Genomic DNA, 18,387 nt, shown 5'->3' on the forward strand with positions numbered 1-18,387 from the left:
AGTGAACAGAAAAAGACGTAATGAAATAAATTCAACATGGATTCAACAAGCTACTGGAAATATTCCTCAGAGATTTTGCTTCATATTGTCATGATAGCATCACACAGTTGCTGCAGATTTGTCGGCTGCACATCCATGATGCCAATCTCCCGTTCCACCACATCCTAAAGCTGCTCTATTGGATTGAGCTCTGGTGACTGTGGAGGCCATTTGAGTACAGTGAACTCATCGTCATGTTCACCAGTCTGAGATGATTGAGCTTTATGACATGCTGCGTTATCCTGCTGGAAGTAGCCGTCAGAAGATGGAGACACTGTGCTCATAAAGGGATGGACATGGTCAGCAGCAATACTCAGGTAGGCTGTGGCGTTGATGCTCAATTGGTACTAATGGACCCAAAGAAAATCTCCCCCACACCATTACACCACCACCACCAGCCTGAACCGCTGATACAAGGCAGGATGGATCCATGCTTTTATGCTGTTGAGGTCAAATTGTGAGCCGAGCATCTGAATGTGTCAGCAGAAATGGAGACTCATCAGAGCAGCAACGTTTCTCCAATCTTCTATTGTCCAGTTTTGGTGAGTCTGTGTGAATTGTAGCCTCAGTTTCCTGTTCTTAGCTGACAGGAGCGGCACCCGGTGTGCTCTTCTGCTGCTGTAGCCCATCCGCCTCAAGGTTGGACGTGTTGTGTGTTCAGAGATGCTCTTCTGCAGAGCTCGGTTGTAGCGAGTGCTTATTTGAGTTACTGTTGCCTTTCTATCAGCTGGAACCAGTCTGGCCATTCTCCTCTGACCTCTGGCCTCATCAACAAGGCATTTGCGCCCACAGAACTGCCACTCACTAGATATTTCCTCTTTGTCGGAGCATTCTCTGTAAACCCTAGAGATGGTTGTGCGTGGAAATCCCAGTAGATCAGCAGTTTCTGAAATACTCAGAGCAGCCCATCTGGCAGCAACAACCATGCCACGTTCAAAGTCACTTAAATCCCCTTTCTTCCCCATTCTGATGCTCGCTTTGAATGCCTAACGATAGAACTAACAATCAGTTAGACAGGTGTACCTAATAAAATGGCCAGTTGGTTGTCTAGAAAATGCTTCTTGATTTAAGAATTTTTAGATATTTAAACCAGAAACAAGACAAAAACTTTTGCAGTTAAAGCTTTACTAACTAAGAAAAAAGACAAAAACTCCTAAAACACTTACAACAATCTTACTCAATCTAATCTTGCAGAGTGTTTTATTCTTATATCAAGATCATTAAGATGTTTTGATTGTAACTCTGGCTAGATAAATTGTTTTGTTTTTTGCAATGAACCACTTTAGACAGGAAAAAATATATTAGGGGAAAAACATTCCTCGTCAAATGTAGCGTATCCAAGCCAATCATATCAGAAAGCACTTTGGACAGAAAGAACAGATTAAACGTGTGTTATCAGACTTACAGGGTTCAGATCCAGGAAGGTCTGATGCTGCTCGTGGACTGGAGAAAGACCCTCCACAGCCTGGACGTATTTCTCATCACCCAGATGAAAATGAGGGAAAGAAACGACTACAGGAGCACCTGGAAAAATAAACAACAGAAAATCATCATGATTATTGCAGCTCATAATTCACACCAAAATCATGCAGGTTTACGCATGGCAGACTCTTTTATTTAAAGGTAAATATGCTGCATTCAATATTTTAATTTAAATGTGAATAAATCAAAATAAATAAATGAATGAAAAATGAATGAATAAATATATATATATATATATATATATATTAATAATAATAATAAATTAAATAAATCATTAAAAATCATTTAAACATTAAATATCAATAATAATACAATATTATTAATCAATACTTTATTATTATCATTATTATTATTATTATAAATAACAAATAAAACAAACTTACCAAAAGTGAAAACACTGTATTCAAGTTAAACACTAAAAATAAATTAATATAAATTATAATATTTTAATTCACTTTATTATTATAAAGCAATATAATATAATATAATATCATTAATAGATATTAGAATTATAATATTGCTATAATATTATATTATTAATATTATAAATAAATATACATATATACATATAAATACATAAAACTATTATCTGAAGTGAAAAAAACCTGCATTTAAGACAAATAAATAAATATGAATAAATCTAAAATCATTTTAATATTATATATCAATGATATTATAAATACATATTATATTAATAATGCGACAAATAATACAAATACAAATAAGCAAAATTATTATCTGAAATTAACTAAATGTAATAGATAAATAATAAATTAATGAATATATATATATATATATATATATATATATATACACACACACACACAATATATATATATATATATATATATATATATATATATATATATATATATATATATATATATATATATATATAAATTTATTATTTATCTATTACATTTAGTTAATTTTTTGTAAAATTATTTGTATTTGTATTATTTGTCGCATTATTAATATAATATGTATTTATAATATCATTGATATATAATATTAAAATGATTTTAGATTTATTCATATTTATTTATTTGTCTTAAATGCAGGTTTTTTTAACATTTAAATGTAAATAAATAAATATTAATAATAACAAATAAATTAATTGTAATATTATTTATCAATAATATAATACCAATTATACAATGACTTTTTCTAATTACCCTTAATTGCCTAATTAACCTAATTAAGCCTTTAAATGTCACTTTATTAAGTAAATAAATAAAAAATATTAACAATAATATATTATTCATTTTATTATTTTATATCAATATTAATATAATATTATTAATAAATATATTATTAATGCTACAAATAATAAATATATACATATGCAGAATTATCATCTGAAGTGAAATACACTGCAAATACACTACACCCTACACTGATAATCATTTAAATGATAACTAATAAACTAATTAATATTAATAAATTATATATTATAATTATAATATTATTATTATAATAAATATTACAAATAATAAATATACAAAAGTATTATTTAAAGTAAAATACATTGCATTAATGATAAACATTTAAATGTGAATAAATTAATATTCGTAATAAAATATAAATTAATTGTAATATTATATATCAATAATATAATATCACTATAATATATTTTCAGTTAAACAGAAATGTTTAGGCGGGGGTTATTAACAGGAGGGATAATAATTTTGTATATTACATATTATATACAATTATAATTAATAAATAGATTTGATAAATTAAATGAACAATATGATAAAAGTTTATATCTTTTTAGTTTCTTCCACTATTCCCTCACCATTAAATAAATAAATAAATTTTCAGAAATAGCATCCGGTGTGAAACATGATCAGCGGCTCTATAAACACACAGATGATCTAACAACCAGCTCAGTTAATCACTATAGCTAAGATCATAATTAAACATGCACTAAACCAAACATGATGAGAGTAAAAGCGCAGTGTTTTGCCCTTTCACACACTTCCCCTCTTTCTAAAGTCACTGACCCTGTAATGTCCCTGAAACCCACATCACCAGTGTTTTAGCAGGAATAACAATGCTTTAACAATGCTTTCTTTAATACGAGCCCCATGAGACGTCAGGCCTGTCCTGTCGTGTTTTTTTTTTCCATGTCGTGATGTTAAAAAGGGAAGGAACCCAGTCTCACAAGAACATGACGCGACCTTTGACCTTCAGCATGAAAAAACAATCAGGAGTGACCGCGAGTGACCAGAGGCTAAAAAACGGCTTGTTCTCAACACATGAGGGGAAATGAGACTCCAGCGTTACCGGGACAGAGGTGAGCGTTTTCCAGCGCTTCTGTTTGACAACACACACACACACACTCGCTCTGTGAGTGTGTGTCATTCCATACACCTGTAATGCGGGAGAGCACAAATGCTTTGGCAATATTACAATCGTGGTGCTGACGCTCACATGAGCACAGCGTGACTGAGAACGGTAATAAAACACAAACACTGATATGACCTGAGAGGGAAATCAGCTGTTGTGTGTTTATGTTTCACTTCATGCTTCCCAGTAATACTCAGAAGTGACTAGACCTGTTAACAAACAACCGATACAATGCTAAATAATGCTTAAGCCCTACCTAGAAACGGCATAGCAACACCCTAAAACATGTGAAATACGCTAGAAATGGCATAACAGCACCTGAAAATACGCAAAATACCATAGAACAGCATAGCAACACCCTAAGACACATGAAATACCCTTGACATGGTATATCAACAACCTAAAACCCTTGTGATACCCTCACAACTGGTTTAAAATACTTTGAACAACCTAGCAACAACATAAAACAACTGAAACATTATAGAAACTGCATAATGACAGCTTAAAAACGTTGGGACACATTAACAACTGGCTAAAAAAACACATTGAACACTCTGGAAACAGCACAGCAACACGCTATAACAATTGAACACCCTAGAAACAGCATAGCAACAGCCTAAAACCCTTTACATACCCTCACAATTGGCTTAAAAACATGTTTAACACCCTAGCAACAGCATAACAACATGCTATAGCAAACAAAACACCATAGAAACTGTTTAACGTTTACAACACTTGAAAAAAACCCAAAAACTGCATTTTAACAGGCTAACAAAATTGGGACATCATAACAACTGGCTTAAAAGCTCATTGAACTCCCTAGCAATGGGATAGCAACCCCTAAAACACCTAAAATAACCCCGAAACACATTGGAAACATCCTGACCTAGATCAAAAATGACAGTCTAAAACACATGAAAGACCCTAAAACTGCATCTGCAACTGCCTAAAACACTTGGAACATGTTAAAAACACTTTGAACACCCTAGCAACAGCATATCATCACCCTAAAACACTTGAAATACCCTAGAAACTGCATAGCAACAGCCTAAAATTCTTGGAACAGCCTAAAAAACACATTAGCAACAGCAAAGCAACACCCTAAAACAAATGAAACACCCGGAAAACAGCACAGCGACAGTCTAAAACAGTTGACACACTCTAAAAACTGCATAATGGCAGCCTAAAACTCTTGGGACACCCTAACAACTGGCTTAAAAACATTTTAAACACCCTAGCAACAGCTCAGCAAAACGCTATAACAATTGAACGCCCTAGAAACCGCATAGCAACAGTCTAAAACACTTGAAACACACTAGAAACCACATAGAAACAGCCTAAAACCTTTGAGATACCCCCACAACTAGTTTAAAAACACTTTTTAACATCCCAGAAACAGCATAGCAACACCCCAAAACAACTGAAACACCGTAGAAACTACATAATGACAGTCTAAAACACTTGAAACACCCCAAAAACATTTTTTTGTGTTTTTTATCAGGCTAAAAACAAATGGGAGAGCATACCAATTGGCCTAAACACAGGTTGAATACCCTAGCAACAGTATAGCAACACCCTAAAACAATTGAAACAATTGAAACAATTAAAACTGCATGATGACGTCCTAAAACACTTAGCAACCCTAAAAACTGGCTTAAAAACAAAAACACTGACATGACCCGTGAGGAAATCAGCTGTTGTGTGTTTATGTTTCACTTTATGCTTCACAGTATGCTAAATAATGCTTAATTAGGACTGTTTGTACAGAAGGCCAGATGAAAAGCATTTGGAATCGATGAATGTGCAATATTTATCATCTACAATACTGGGGTGAATGTTCTTTAACAAAAGTGCAAGCTGACATGATCAGGAATGTCACTCGCTGTGCCAAAAACTGATTAAAATGCTCATGGTCAGAATGCATGAATCTCTCAGAACTAGACACTTCATAAAAACAGTCTACAAACACTTGACACACCCTATTAATTGCATAGCATTAGCCTAAAACACTTGGGACACCCTAACATCTGGCTTACAGTCTTTTTGAGCACCCTAGCAACAGCATAGCAACACCCTAAAACAATTGAAACACCCTAAAAACAGCATAGCAATAGTCTAAAACACTTGAAACACCTTAAAACAACACCGAAAACCATTGGAACACTGACAACAGGCTAAAAACACGTGAAGTACAACAACTGCATAACGACAACCTAAACCACTTGAAATGCACTAGAATCTGCACAGTGGCAGTCTACAAATCCAGGAATACCATAATAACTGCATAGCAACTGCTTAAAAAAGTTGGTAAATCATAACAAGTAAGGAAAAACACGTAGAACACCCCAGAAACTAACTAAAACACTAAGAAGACCCTAGCAACTGACTAAAACCTTTTGGAACACAATTGGAATAACCTGTTGGGAAAACACTTGGAACACCCTAGCAAAAGAGACTAAAACTCCTGAAACACCCTAGGAACTGACTAAAGCAATTGTAACACCCTAAAAACCACATAATAGTTGGAAAAACAACATCTTTACAAATTTGGAACATACTAACAAGTAGGGTAAAACACTTGGAACACTCTAAAAACTGGCCAAAATCTAAGAAGACCCTAGCAACTGACTAAAACTCTTGGAACACTCCAACTGAGTAAACAATTGGAACACCCTAACTACATCACACGCTACAACATTTGGAATACCCTGGTAACTGCATAGCAACAGCTTTGAATTGTTGGAACTTCCTAATAAATGGGGAAACACTTGGAACACCCTAGAAAAACACAAAAACAGCAGCAACTCCCTAGCAAAATAGACTAAAACCCCTGGAACACCATAAGAACTGACTAAAGCAATTGAAACACCATAGAAATTAATAAACACCCTAAAAAAAATTGAAAAAAATAACAGCTTTACAAATTTGGAACATTCTAAACAAGTGGGGTAAAACACTTGGGACACCCTAAAAACTGACCAAACACTAAGGGTGCGTTCACATCTGTAGTTCGCTTCATTTGGTCCGGACCAAGGGTAATAAATGATACATTGTTGCATCTTCTGCCGTCTTTGGGTCGTTTTCACACCACACTGCTGGCTTTGGTCCGAACCAGTTGAAACGAACCAAAATGCAGTCATCTGACAAAATCCACATCTCTCATTGGCCAGATGTTGTTGAACGTATTTACTAAACTGCTTATTGATTGGTCAGAATTCACATGCGGGAAAACGCCAGTGAACTCCTGCAAGTAAATATAAAACCAGCAGACACGAAATGTCGTTTTTACTCTGGTGGGACGACTGCGCTGACTGATTGTATCCCTGCTTTAGACAAACTATACATTTTAAGAATGAAGTGCGGCTGCGGCTAAGAAAATATTGTTTTATTGCGTCGCTCGTCACTTCAGGAGGAGGCGTAAATTAATTTAGCTAAACTGCAACATGCTCATCTTGCGGAAATAATACCAACAATCCATCAGCTAATGTTTTCCCCTCTCTCTCTCTCTGTTGGTAAAGCGTTGTCAACAAATATTTTTCCTCCATATCCCATAATGCACAGCACATCGGCCTACGGCAGCTGGATTAGTCCTAAAGGCGCAGTACTTTTTGTGGTTGGACCTATTTTAGTACGGATTATATTCTCACCACAAACGAACCGCTCCAGGGTTCGTTTGAAAGCGTACCGAGACCACCTCTTCAAGCAGGTCTCGGTACGCTTATTTGGTCCGCTTTTGGTGCGCACTCGAGTACAATTGCTGCATTCTCACCTGCCCAAACCAACCGCACCTAAAGGAAAAATGAACTCTAGTGCGATTCAATCGAACTAAATAAATCAGGTGTGAAAGCACTCTAAGAAGACCATAGCAACTGACTAAAACTCTTGGAACACTCTTAACATCTAGCTAAACAATTAACAATTGGAATAACCTAGTAAATTTGGAAAAAAAACTAACAAGTGGGGAAAACACTTGGAACACCCTAGAAATGAAACAATATCCAAAATCAATTGGAATAACCTGGCAACTGCATAGTAACAGCTACAAATTTAAAACATCATAACAAGTGGGGAAAACACTTGCAACACCCAAGAAACTGGCAAAAACACTAAGAAGACCCTAGCAACCGACGAAACACCTGGAATACCCTAATAACAGACTAAACAATTGGAACACCTGAAAAACTACATTACATCCTAAAACCCTTCAAACACCATTTTATCTGCATACCAATAGCTTTAAAGCAAGTTGGGGGCGATGTTGTGGTGTAGTAGGTAGTGCTGTCGCCTCACAGCAAGAAAGTCACTGGTTCGAACCTCAGCTGGGTCAATAGGCGTTTCTGTGTGGAGTTTGCATGTTCTCCCTGCGCTTGTGGGATTTGCGTCCAAATACATGCACTATAGAGCAATTGGGTAGGCTAAATTGTCTGTAGTGTATGAGTGTGAATGAGTATGTATAGATGTTTCCCAGAGATGGGTTGCAGCTGGAAGGGCATACACTGCGTAAAACATATGCTGGATTAGTTAGCGGTTCATTCCGCTGTGGTGACGCCAGACTAATAAAGGAACTAAGCCGAAAAAATAAATAAAGGAATGAATAAAACAAGTTGGAACATCCTAACAAGTGGGGGAAACACTTGGAACACCGTAGCAAAAGAGGCTAAACACTTGGAACACTGTAGGAACTGACAAAACAATTGGAACACCCTAGAAATGGCATGACACCCTAAAACAATTGGAATGCCCTGGCGACTGTGTAGCAGTAGCTTTACAAATTTGGAACACCCTAGGAAAAAAAAAACTTCAACTCCTGAAGCACCCTAGAAATTACATAATACCTTAAACCAATTAGAACACTATGGCGACTGCATAGCAGCAGCTTTACAAATTTGGAACATCCTAACACTTGGAACACTCGAAAAACTATTGGAACAATGTAGAAACTACATTACATCCTAGAACACTTGGAATACAATTGTAACTACATAAGAACAGCCTAGAACACCCTAAAAACTGGCTTAAACACCCAGAAAGCCCTAGCAACTACATAGAAACAACCTTAAATAAGGGTGTTCTAACCCAAACAGCTGCAAATCACCTTGAAGATTGTTGAAACTGAATATCAAATTGATCTATAAAATGTAGAGAATTACGCATGTAATGATTATTATGATTTTTTTAGACATGCATTAATGCACCTTGCCGGCACACAGACACGTCCAGCACTCCGTCATCCAGGCATTTCTTGGGCGTGAGGCAGAATCCCTCGTTCTCTGGGTTGTTTGTTCCGCTGGCGAGCACAGCACGGGGCGGCGTGAAGCGATACGCTGGGATTCCCTTCACCTCCACCTCCTTCTCAAAGCGCATGTGGATGGACCTACAGGACCAATGACAAGACAGCAGTCAAAACGCTGAGCAAAATAACTGTACCATTGTGTTTTGGTGCTCTGGACTTGGAAATAATTAAAATAATTAGAACCACATGGAATATGTGCCCGCAGATTTCCGGTGATTTTGTAGCCCATTATTGAATCTATTTATTTATTTATAAAAAACAAATAAATATATATTTACACACATTTCTATATTAATTTGAGTGATAATAGTGAATAATATGCACTGTAAGAAATTGCTGCAAAATTTACAATATTAATGGCAAATATTAATAATAATATTATTAATAATGAGAATATGATTATTATTATTAATAATAATAATAATGCTAAATTACTTTAACAAAGAAAGAACTATGAAACGATAAATATTACTAGAAAAAAATAGAAAATTACAGAGCAGATATTACATTCTGAACTGCAGATGTTTTATTCAGATTATTTTCTTAATAATAATCAAAATAATAATAGTAATATATTAATAATTATAATTATTATTATTATTATTAATAATAACAATAATTATTTTTTATTAATTGATATACATATTATTCATAACAAATATTCTTATGAATATAAATTATATAAATATTATTATTATAATGCTGAATTTCACAAAGAAAGAAACTACGAAATATGACAAATAAAATATCTATATTTTTTATTATATACATGCAGTTTTAAATATTATTATTAATCAAAATATTAATAATGCAGATTTGTTCAAAGTGTTAAAGAAAGAAGAACTATGAAACATAATAAATAATAAATAACTGATATATTTTATTTTACATAAACACACATAGGCATCACAGTGGCACAGTGGGTACCACAATTGCCTCACAGCAAGAAGGTCGCTGGTTCAAGCCTCGGCTGAGTCAGTTGGCATTTCTGTGTGGAGTTTGCATGTTCTCCCGGTGTTGGCGTGGGTTTTCTCTGTGTGCTCCGGTTTTCTCCACAGTCCAAACACATGCGGTACAGGTGAATTTTGTAAGTCATTAGTGTATGTGTGTGAATGGGTGTGTATGGATATTTCCCAGTGATGGGTTGCAGCTGGAAAGGCATCCGCTGCATAAAACATATGCTAGATAAGTTGGCGGTTCATTCCGCTGTAGCAACCCCAAATTAATTAATTAATAAACACACACAGACAAACACACACACACACGCACACACGCGCACACACACACACACACACACACACACACACACACACACACACACACACACACACACACACACACACACACACACAGAGTTTAACAATCTCCAGGGTGTTTTGTTTTGAGCTGATTATGATCAGGGGAAATTAGTTTTCCAGCAGTCTGCATGATATAATGATGTACAAAGGTTAAACATGACGCTCCCGCGGCCACTTCCCCTTAAAAATAAAATAAAAAATAAAAATACGGGTGAGGAGTCAGAGCAAAAGGACAAGGACAGCTGTTCCCGCCAGCACAATACCCCGATCTCCATCAACTGGGTTAAAAGTCACTACGGGCAAAAAAACACATGTGTGTGTGACTAAATCAGGTGTAATAGTTTCCGCAGCGAACAAAGACGGGAGTGGAGATCTTTAGGGCAAAAATCCCACTGAAAATAAAGAGCGAGACGAGGGGTCAGCAGGACTGCAGGTCAAAGGTCAAGCAGTGATCAGACAGCAGTTACATCAATAGAGTATTAAATATACAGCGGGCGTCATCATGAGGGATACATCTTTGTCTGACATGAGCAGGAAACTGAGCAGCACTAAAAATATATATAAAAACAAACAAACCTGACATTCTTGAGGTCAGAATGATTCGCCCTCCTGTGATTTTTATTTTGTTTTTGATATTTTTTCTTGATGTTGAACAGATTCAGGAGTACAGTATTTTCACAGTATTTCCTCTAATATTTGTTCTTCTGGAGAAAGTTTTATTTCTGCTAGAATAAAAGCAGTTTTTAATTGTTTTAAACCCATTTTAAGGTCAATGTTATTAGCCCCCTTTAGCAATATTAGTGTTGGATTGTCTGTTATACAATGACTTGCCTAATTACCCTAACTTTACCCTAATTACCCTAGTGAAGATTTTAAATGTCACTTTAAGCTGTATAGAAGTGTCTTGAAGAATATCTAGTCTAATATTATTTACTGTCATCATGACAAAGAGAAAATAAATCAGTTATTAGAGATGAGTTTTTAACACTTTTATGATTAGAATTGTGTTAGAGAAATCTGCTCTTCGTTTAATAGAAACTGAACAAAATGATAAGGGGGGGGCAAATAATTCTGACTTTAACTGTTATAATAATAATGATATAAATAAAAATGATAATAATAATAATAAACAATTATTAATAATAATAATGCTGAATTACTTTTAAAAAGACAAAAACAAGAAATTTACAAGTTTACAAGAAATGTACACAGCAGATGATAATTCCTTAACTGCATTAATTTGAATAAATTAAACTAGATTAAATGTATTGTTAAATAAATAATACATTTTTATGTAATGTATATGCTATAATATGTAATATAAATGCATAAAAGGTACAATAATAAATCATTTTCATAATGTTATGAAGTAAATTTACTAACTTATTTATTATTATTAATATTATTATTATTTGACTACAGGAAATGAACAGCTTGTTTTTAATAAAAAAGATAAATAGTTCTAATAAATGTTGAACTGCATTAAAAAGAAAACTGCAATAAAATAAAGATAATATATAATATTTAATGAAACAAACAAAGTTAAAATTGTAATATGTTATACACCATTATGTTATTAATTAATTTTACTGTTACTATTTTTATTGGGCGTCACAGTGGCGCAGTGGGTAGAACGATCCCCTCACACCAAAAAGGTCGCTGGTTCAAGCCTCGGCTGGGTCAGTTGGCATTTCTCTGTGGAGTTTGCATGTTCTCCCTGCGTTCTTGTGGGTTTCCTCCGGGTGCTCCGGTTTCCCCCACAGTCCAAAGATATGCGGTACAGGGGAACTGGGTAAGCTAAATTGTCTGTAGAGTGTGTGTGTGTGTTTGTGTGTGTGTGTTTGTGCAAGTGTGTGTGTGTATGAGTGTGTATGGATGTTTTGCAGTGTTGGGTTGCAGCTGGAAGGGCATCTGCTGCGTAGAACATATACTGGATAAGTTGGAGGTTCATTCCACTGTGGTGACCCCAGATTAATAAAGGGACTAAACCCAAAAGAAAATGAATGAATGAATTATTATTAATATTATTTCATTACTGGGAATGAAAAATTTGATTAATAAACAAACAAACAAACAAACAAACATAAATGGTTCTGTTAAAAAAACAAAACTGTTAAAAACTAAATAATAATATTATAAAACTTATAATAAATAATCATTAAATTATAATAAATAACAATTAAATGATAATAAATAATAAAATAGTAATTATATATATATATATATATATATATATATATATATATATATATATATATATATATATATATATATATATATATATATATATATATATAAAATAACCAATAGCATCTAGTGGTTATGTGTGCTAACATATAGCACTGTGGTGCTCACGGTGACCCAAGGTTAATTCCCAGCTCGAGGTCCTTTGCAGACCCTTCTCTGTGCTTCTAATACCTTCCTGTCTGTATTCTCCACTATCCTATCTAAAGTAAAGGTAAAAACCCCCTAAAAATCTTTATAAAAATTAAGAAAAGTATAATAATAATAATAACAATTATAATAAATAATAATTAATAATAATAATAATAAAAAAATATATATATATACATAAATAATGAAAAATATATATTAAAATAGAAAACATATAACAAATAAAAATAAAGAATAATTCTTAAATAAAATATTAATAATTATTATTATAAAATAAACAATAATCATTAAACCGTTAATTTTCTTTTTGGCTTAGTCCTTTAATTAATCTGGGGTCACCACAGTGGAATGAACCACCAACTTTTCCAGCATATGTTTTAGGCAGCCATTCCAGCTGCAACCCAGTACAGGGAATCATTAAATCATATAAAACAATAATAATAATTAAAATATATATAATAATATTTTTATTATTTCATAATTATAATTATATAAATAGAAAGAAAAAATATATTCCCACAGTGAAGAACTTTACAGTGAGCTCAACTGATTCTCCTGCTTAAAATCTTTAAATCTCCTTCATGAGCAGAGAATCAGAGTAAAGTTATGTTCCCACACAGAGTCAGTGTGATGGGATTGAGGAGGTTTAGACCTTTAGTCCAGTTTCACTTCAGTGGAGGAGAGGTGAAGAAAAATCTGCTGCACCAAACACAACATCTGCTTTTCTGCATAATGTGCTTTTAAAAGGGAATGTCCTGCATTCGGCTAATTTTCATAAACATCTGGAGCTGCTTACAAACATCAACATGTACACTACAACAAACCAAAAATGAATGAATGAATAATAATAATCTTCATGGGCAGCACGGTGGCTCAGTGGTTAGCACTGTGGCCTCACAGCAAGAAAGTCGCTGGTTCGAGTCCCAGCTGGGTCAGTTGGCATTTCTGTGTGGAGTTTGCATGTTCTCCCCGTGTTGGCGTGGGCTTCCTCCGGGTGCTCCGGTTTCCCTTACAGTCCAAACACATGTGCTATAGGGGAACTGATGAACTATATTGGCCATAGTGTATGAGTGTGAAAGAATGAGTTTGTTTGGGTGTTTCCCAGCACTGGGTTGCATCTGGAAGGGCATCTGCTGTTTAAAACATATGCTGGAATAGTTGGTGGTTCATTCCTCTGTGGCAACCCCTAATAAATCAGCTACTAAGCCAAAAGAATTTCTCTTATTATTATCATTTGTTTTCATAATTATTATAATTATAAATATTGTTTTAATTATTATTATAATTAAATATATATATATATATATATATATATATATATAAATAATTATATAATAATAATAATAATAATAATAACAAAAATACTAATCTTTATATTTATTTTAAACAATGATTCCATAAATAAATTGTTATTATTATACATTTTTATAAAATTATCTCATAAACTAGGTAATATTGTTATTATTATTGTATTTATTTTTTATCATTATACAATTTCTAAGATAATATTACTACAAATAACAGTACTTATTAATAGATAAGTTCAAGGTCTTTATTAATCAACATTTTTCTCAGAATCCCAAACTTTCAAGGATTTCAAGGGTCTGTTCCCCTGAATAATGCATAAAACTACATCAATGAAAATATTTAATATGTATACAAATGGGACGTTCCTTTGTGTAATGTCTTGAGCAGATGCCTGCTCTATTCTCTATTGGCATGTTCTGTATGTCCGGATGGCGTTCGATTTATTGTCCTGTTCTTACTCAGACCTCCACCCATAAAAACACAGACACGCTACAGAATCCGCATGTGCTGCCAACACACACTGACATCACACTTCGTAAATAACAACAGGTACTACACTCACACCCAAACACAAGAACAACAGCTGCAGGGTTGCCAAATCTGTAAGAACTGCGCTACTTCTAACCACTTGCTGTGGGTTGTTTTTATATTTATATGGTTTATATATTTTATATTTATACCTCACCTCTCTCTCTCTCTCTCTTTCTCCTCCACACTGTCTCGTAATGACAATCACGCATACGCATTTGTAGGCATTTAATAAATAAGATTTATTATTTAATACTTGTTTCCTATTTAAGTTTATTGTTTTTTATGACGGTATAACAGTATTGAAACTGACACCGTTGCTATTTTTAGATCCCGCAGTATACCATATTACCGCCCAAGCCTACATAATACTAAATTTATGTTTTAGACATGTAAATACACACACATATTAGTAAAACAAAATATTTAAAGTTTGTAAAACACACAAGGAAGTCTAACAATTCATTCAAATATAATTTGCAGATGTGTTTTATTCATATCAGATACACATTACACATAGTGAAAGTAGCTATGAAGTTGAAATCTGCTCTTCTTTAAGTTCACCAGACACTTACTTGCATGTATTTAAGTGAATTTACATGCTGAATCCTGTGTGTTCTGCTTTTTATCACCTACACGTTGATGTGAACTGATAAAACTTTGAGATTGTATCTCATTAAGATTATTTTTCTTAGTCAATTCACAAATAATTTAACTTGTTTTAAGCAAACAATCACTTTATTTTGAGTTGTTTTTTTCTTCAGAAAACAAGACATGTTTTCTCATGCTATTTCATGTGTCTAGTATGTATTTTGATTTAAAAATATTTAGATATTTGAATTGAAAACAGGACAAAACTACTTCGTTTTTTACTGTATTATTTATTATTATTATATTATTATTATTATTATTATTATAACAGCTCAGGGATGAGCTTTTTTTAAATAAAAGGTTGGAAAGTCATGTTTTTTTTTATCCGATTGATCAAAAAAAATTATGAACAGATTAATCGATTATTAAAATAATCGTTAGTTGCAGCCCTAGTCTAGATGTTTGCAAATCTGAAATATGTTACTTTATGTATTATTGCACTAAATTCACTAGAGCAGTGTTTCTCAACTGGTGGGTCGTGACCCAAAAGTGGGTCGCAGGAATATTTTCAGGGGGTCGCGGAGTGTGTGGTCAAAAAACAACAACAAAAGTTTAATTTTTTACTTATACCGGACTTTTATTTTAAAATGCATGCGCGACAACCCTACCGTTTGACAAGTGAAATTTCATTTAATTATTGCAACAAATATGTCGAAGCGCAAGTACGACCCCAAATATGTTAAGTATGGATATATATATATATATATATATATATATATATATATATATATATATATATATATATATATATATATATATTGACGACAAAAAAGACTTAAAGCCTCAGTGTCATATGTAGTGAGGTGCTCTCATAAGAGAGCATGAAACCTTCTACGTTAAAACAACATTTAGAAACCAGAAAACATGTTTTATTAAGAGTTTATTATTAACAATATTTGTCGTTTTTACTTTGTAATATTTCTATAATTTTATCTATTTTGTTAAATGACAGCAATAAAATAGTGTTTATTTGTAAGTCTTGGTAAATTGCTTATGATGTATCAGTGCTTGTTTATGTTAATAAATACAAATTAAGTATAATTCCTATAATTGTTTTATAGTTCCTAAAAATTTGGGTCGCGGCTTGATGACCATGTAAAAATGTGGGTCCCATGGCCAAACCAGTTGAGAACCCCTGCACTAGAGGATGCAATCAACATTTTTGTATATTCCAAACACATTACTTAGGATATGTTTTGTTTTACATATTTACAAAATTGACATATCTGCACTGGAAGAACAACCTTATAACCTTGCCAAAACATTGTTCAGCATTTTATTGTATGGTGAGAAGATTTTTTTATGATAAAAGTATATTGATAATTACTAATTAGAAACTGTGTACAATGTAAAAATTGATATAAAACATGTATTATACAAATGCGTGGTGGCGTATTTTAAGTTAGAAATCTTTGGGCTAGTTTTGACTGACCATTGAGCTAATATTATTTTGAAAATCTGGCAACCCTGAACAGTAGTTCTGAATTGAGTTCTGAACTGCCTGTGACTCTGAAAGGTTATGCTGTTCTGAGGTCAGACATTTATGAAATAAAGACGCTTTGACAAATTAGAGTTACCACAAAACTGATGTCGCCACAGATGAGCAAACACCATAAACCAATGCTTTATTGCATTAAGTTTAGTCTGCAAATAGGCAACTGCAACAATCTGGCATGATTTCTCTGAAAGTGATGTTGTATTCTTCAGTAATACATGAACAAACGTTAAAAACTGGACATTCTGAGCATTATATGGCATATATATGATGATATATAAAATATGGACTATAATTTCATATTATGCGCTATTGTTTACTATAATACATAGTTTACAGTAATATTTTTCATCATTTGGATGATTATAATCTTATAGTTTAGACAGAAATGAGAATAACTTTATGAAGACAAAGCTGCACAACTGAACAAATATTATAATTTTGCTTTTTCATGATTATTTTTATTTGGGCCTGTAATCATTAGGCTTTTAAAATTCATTAAGTATTTATTTCAAATTTCTACATATAAATATTTGTATACTATAATGTATCCATTGTAACGTTTCAGACTCGCTACATTTTAGACAGCACCCTATAGTAGATTTGTCACAAAAAGTAACCTAAATAACGTATTTCAGATTTGCAAATAAAAGTAGACAGCGCTCTCTAGTGCACTGGCCACCCCTGCTCTAGTGCATTTGTCATCTGAAACGTAACAAAGCACATGCGAAGTAATGTATTTCAATTAGCAAAAGTGTAAACAGCACCCTCTAGTGGATTTGTCATTTGAAACATGCAACGAAACGTACCCTATATAATAATTTCAGCTTTATAAAAACAGACAGTACCCTAAGTAACGTATTTCAGACTCGCAAAAAATGGAAACAGCTTTCTCTAGTGTATTTGTCAACTGTAACGTAACGAAACGTATCCTAAATATTAGTTTCAGCTTAAAAAATGTCTTAAAATTAACTAAAAGTATGATAAATAATATATTACGGCTTCAAAAAATACAGACAGCGGCATCTAGAGCATTTGCTATCTGAAACGCAACACAGCATATCCCAAGTAACATATTTCATATTGGCAAAAAAGTGTAGACAGCGCCCTCTATTGGAATTGTCATTTGAAACATGAAACGAAACGAACCCTAAATGATAATTTCAGCTTTATAAAAACAGACAGCGCCCTCTAGTGGATTTGTCACATGAAACATAAAACTAAACGTACCCTAAGTAACATATTTCAGACTCGCTAAAATGGAAACAGTTTTCTCCAGTGAATTTGTCATCTGAAACACGCAACAAAATGTCCCCTAATTAATAATTTCAGCTTAAAAAAACAGACACTCCCCTCTAGTGGATTTGTCACATTAAACATATAACAAAAATTACCCTAAGTAGCGTATTTCAATTTGGCAAAAATGTAAACAGCGCCCTCTAGTGAATTTGCCATTTGAAAAATGAAACGAAACGTACCCTAAATAATAATTTCAGCTTTAAAAAACAGACAGCACCCTCTTGGGGATTTGTCACATCAAACATATA

At 33.4% G+C, this 18,387-nt stretch overlaps 1 protein-coding gene across 5 annotated transcripts in view; it reads right to left on the minus strand.

Annotated features, from left to right (window-relative positions):
• scarb2b (scavenger receptor class B, member 2b) overlaps window positions 1-18,387 on the minus strand; it is a 62,934-nt gene that overhangs the window by 12,996 nt on the left and 31,551 nt on the right. For 4 of the 5 annotated variants that reach the window (XM_087300519.1, XM_087300520.1, XM_087300518.1 and 1 more), the window contains exons 7-8: window positions 9,069-9,247; window positions 1,445-1,563 (exon numbers count right to left, since the gene is read on the minus strand). In XM_087300519.1, the coding sequence (XP_087156645.1) occupies window positions 1,445-1,563; window positions 9,069-9,247 (298 nt within the window). Of the gene's footprint in view, window positions 1-36; window positions 1,564-9,068; window positions 9,248-18,387 lie in introns of all 5 variants that reach the window. The other variant, XM_087300521.1, reaches the window with a different exon arrangement.

The sequence above is a fragment of the Danio rerio genome, chromosome 21 (genome assembly GCF_052040795.2).
Source record: "Danio rerio strain M-AB ecotype USA chromosome 21, GRCz13ab, whole genome shotgun sequence".
NCBI classification, from domain to species: domain Eukaryota; kingdom Metazoa; phylum Chordata; class Actinopteri; order Cypriniformes; family Danionidae; genus Danio; species Danio rerio.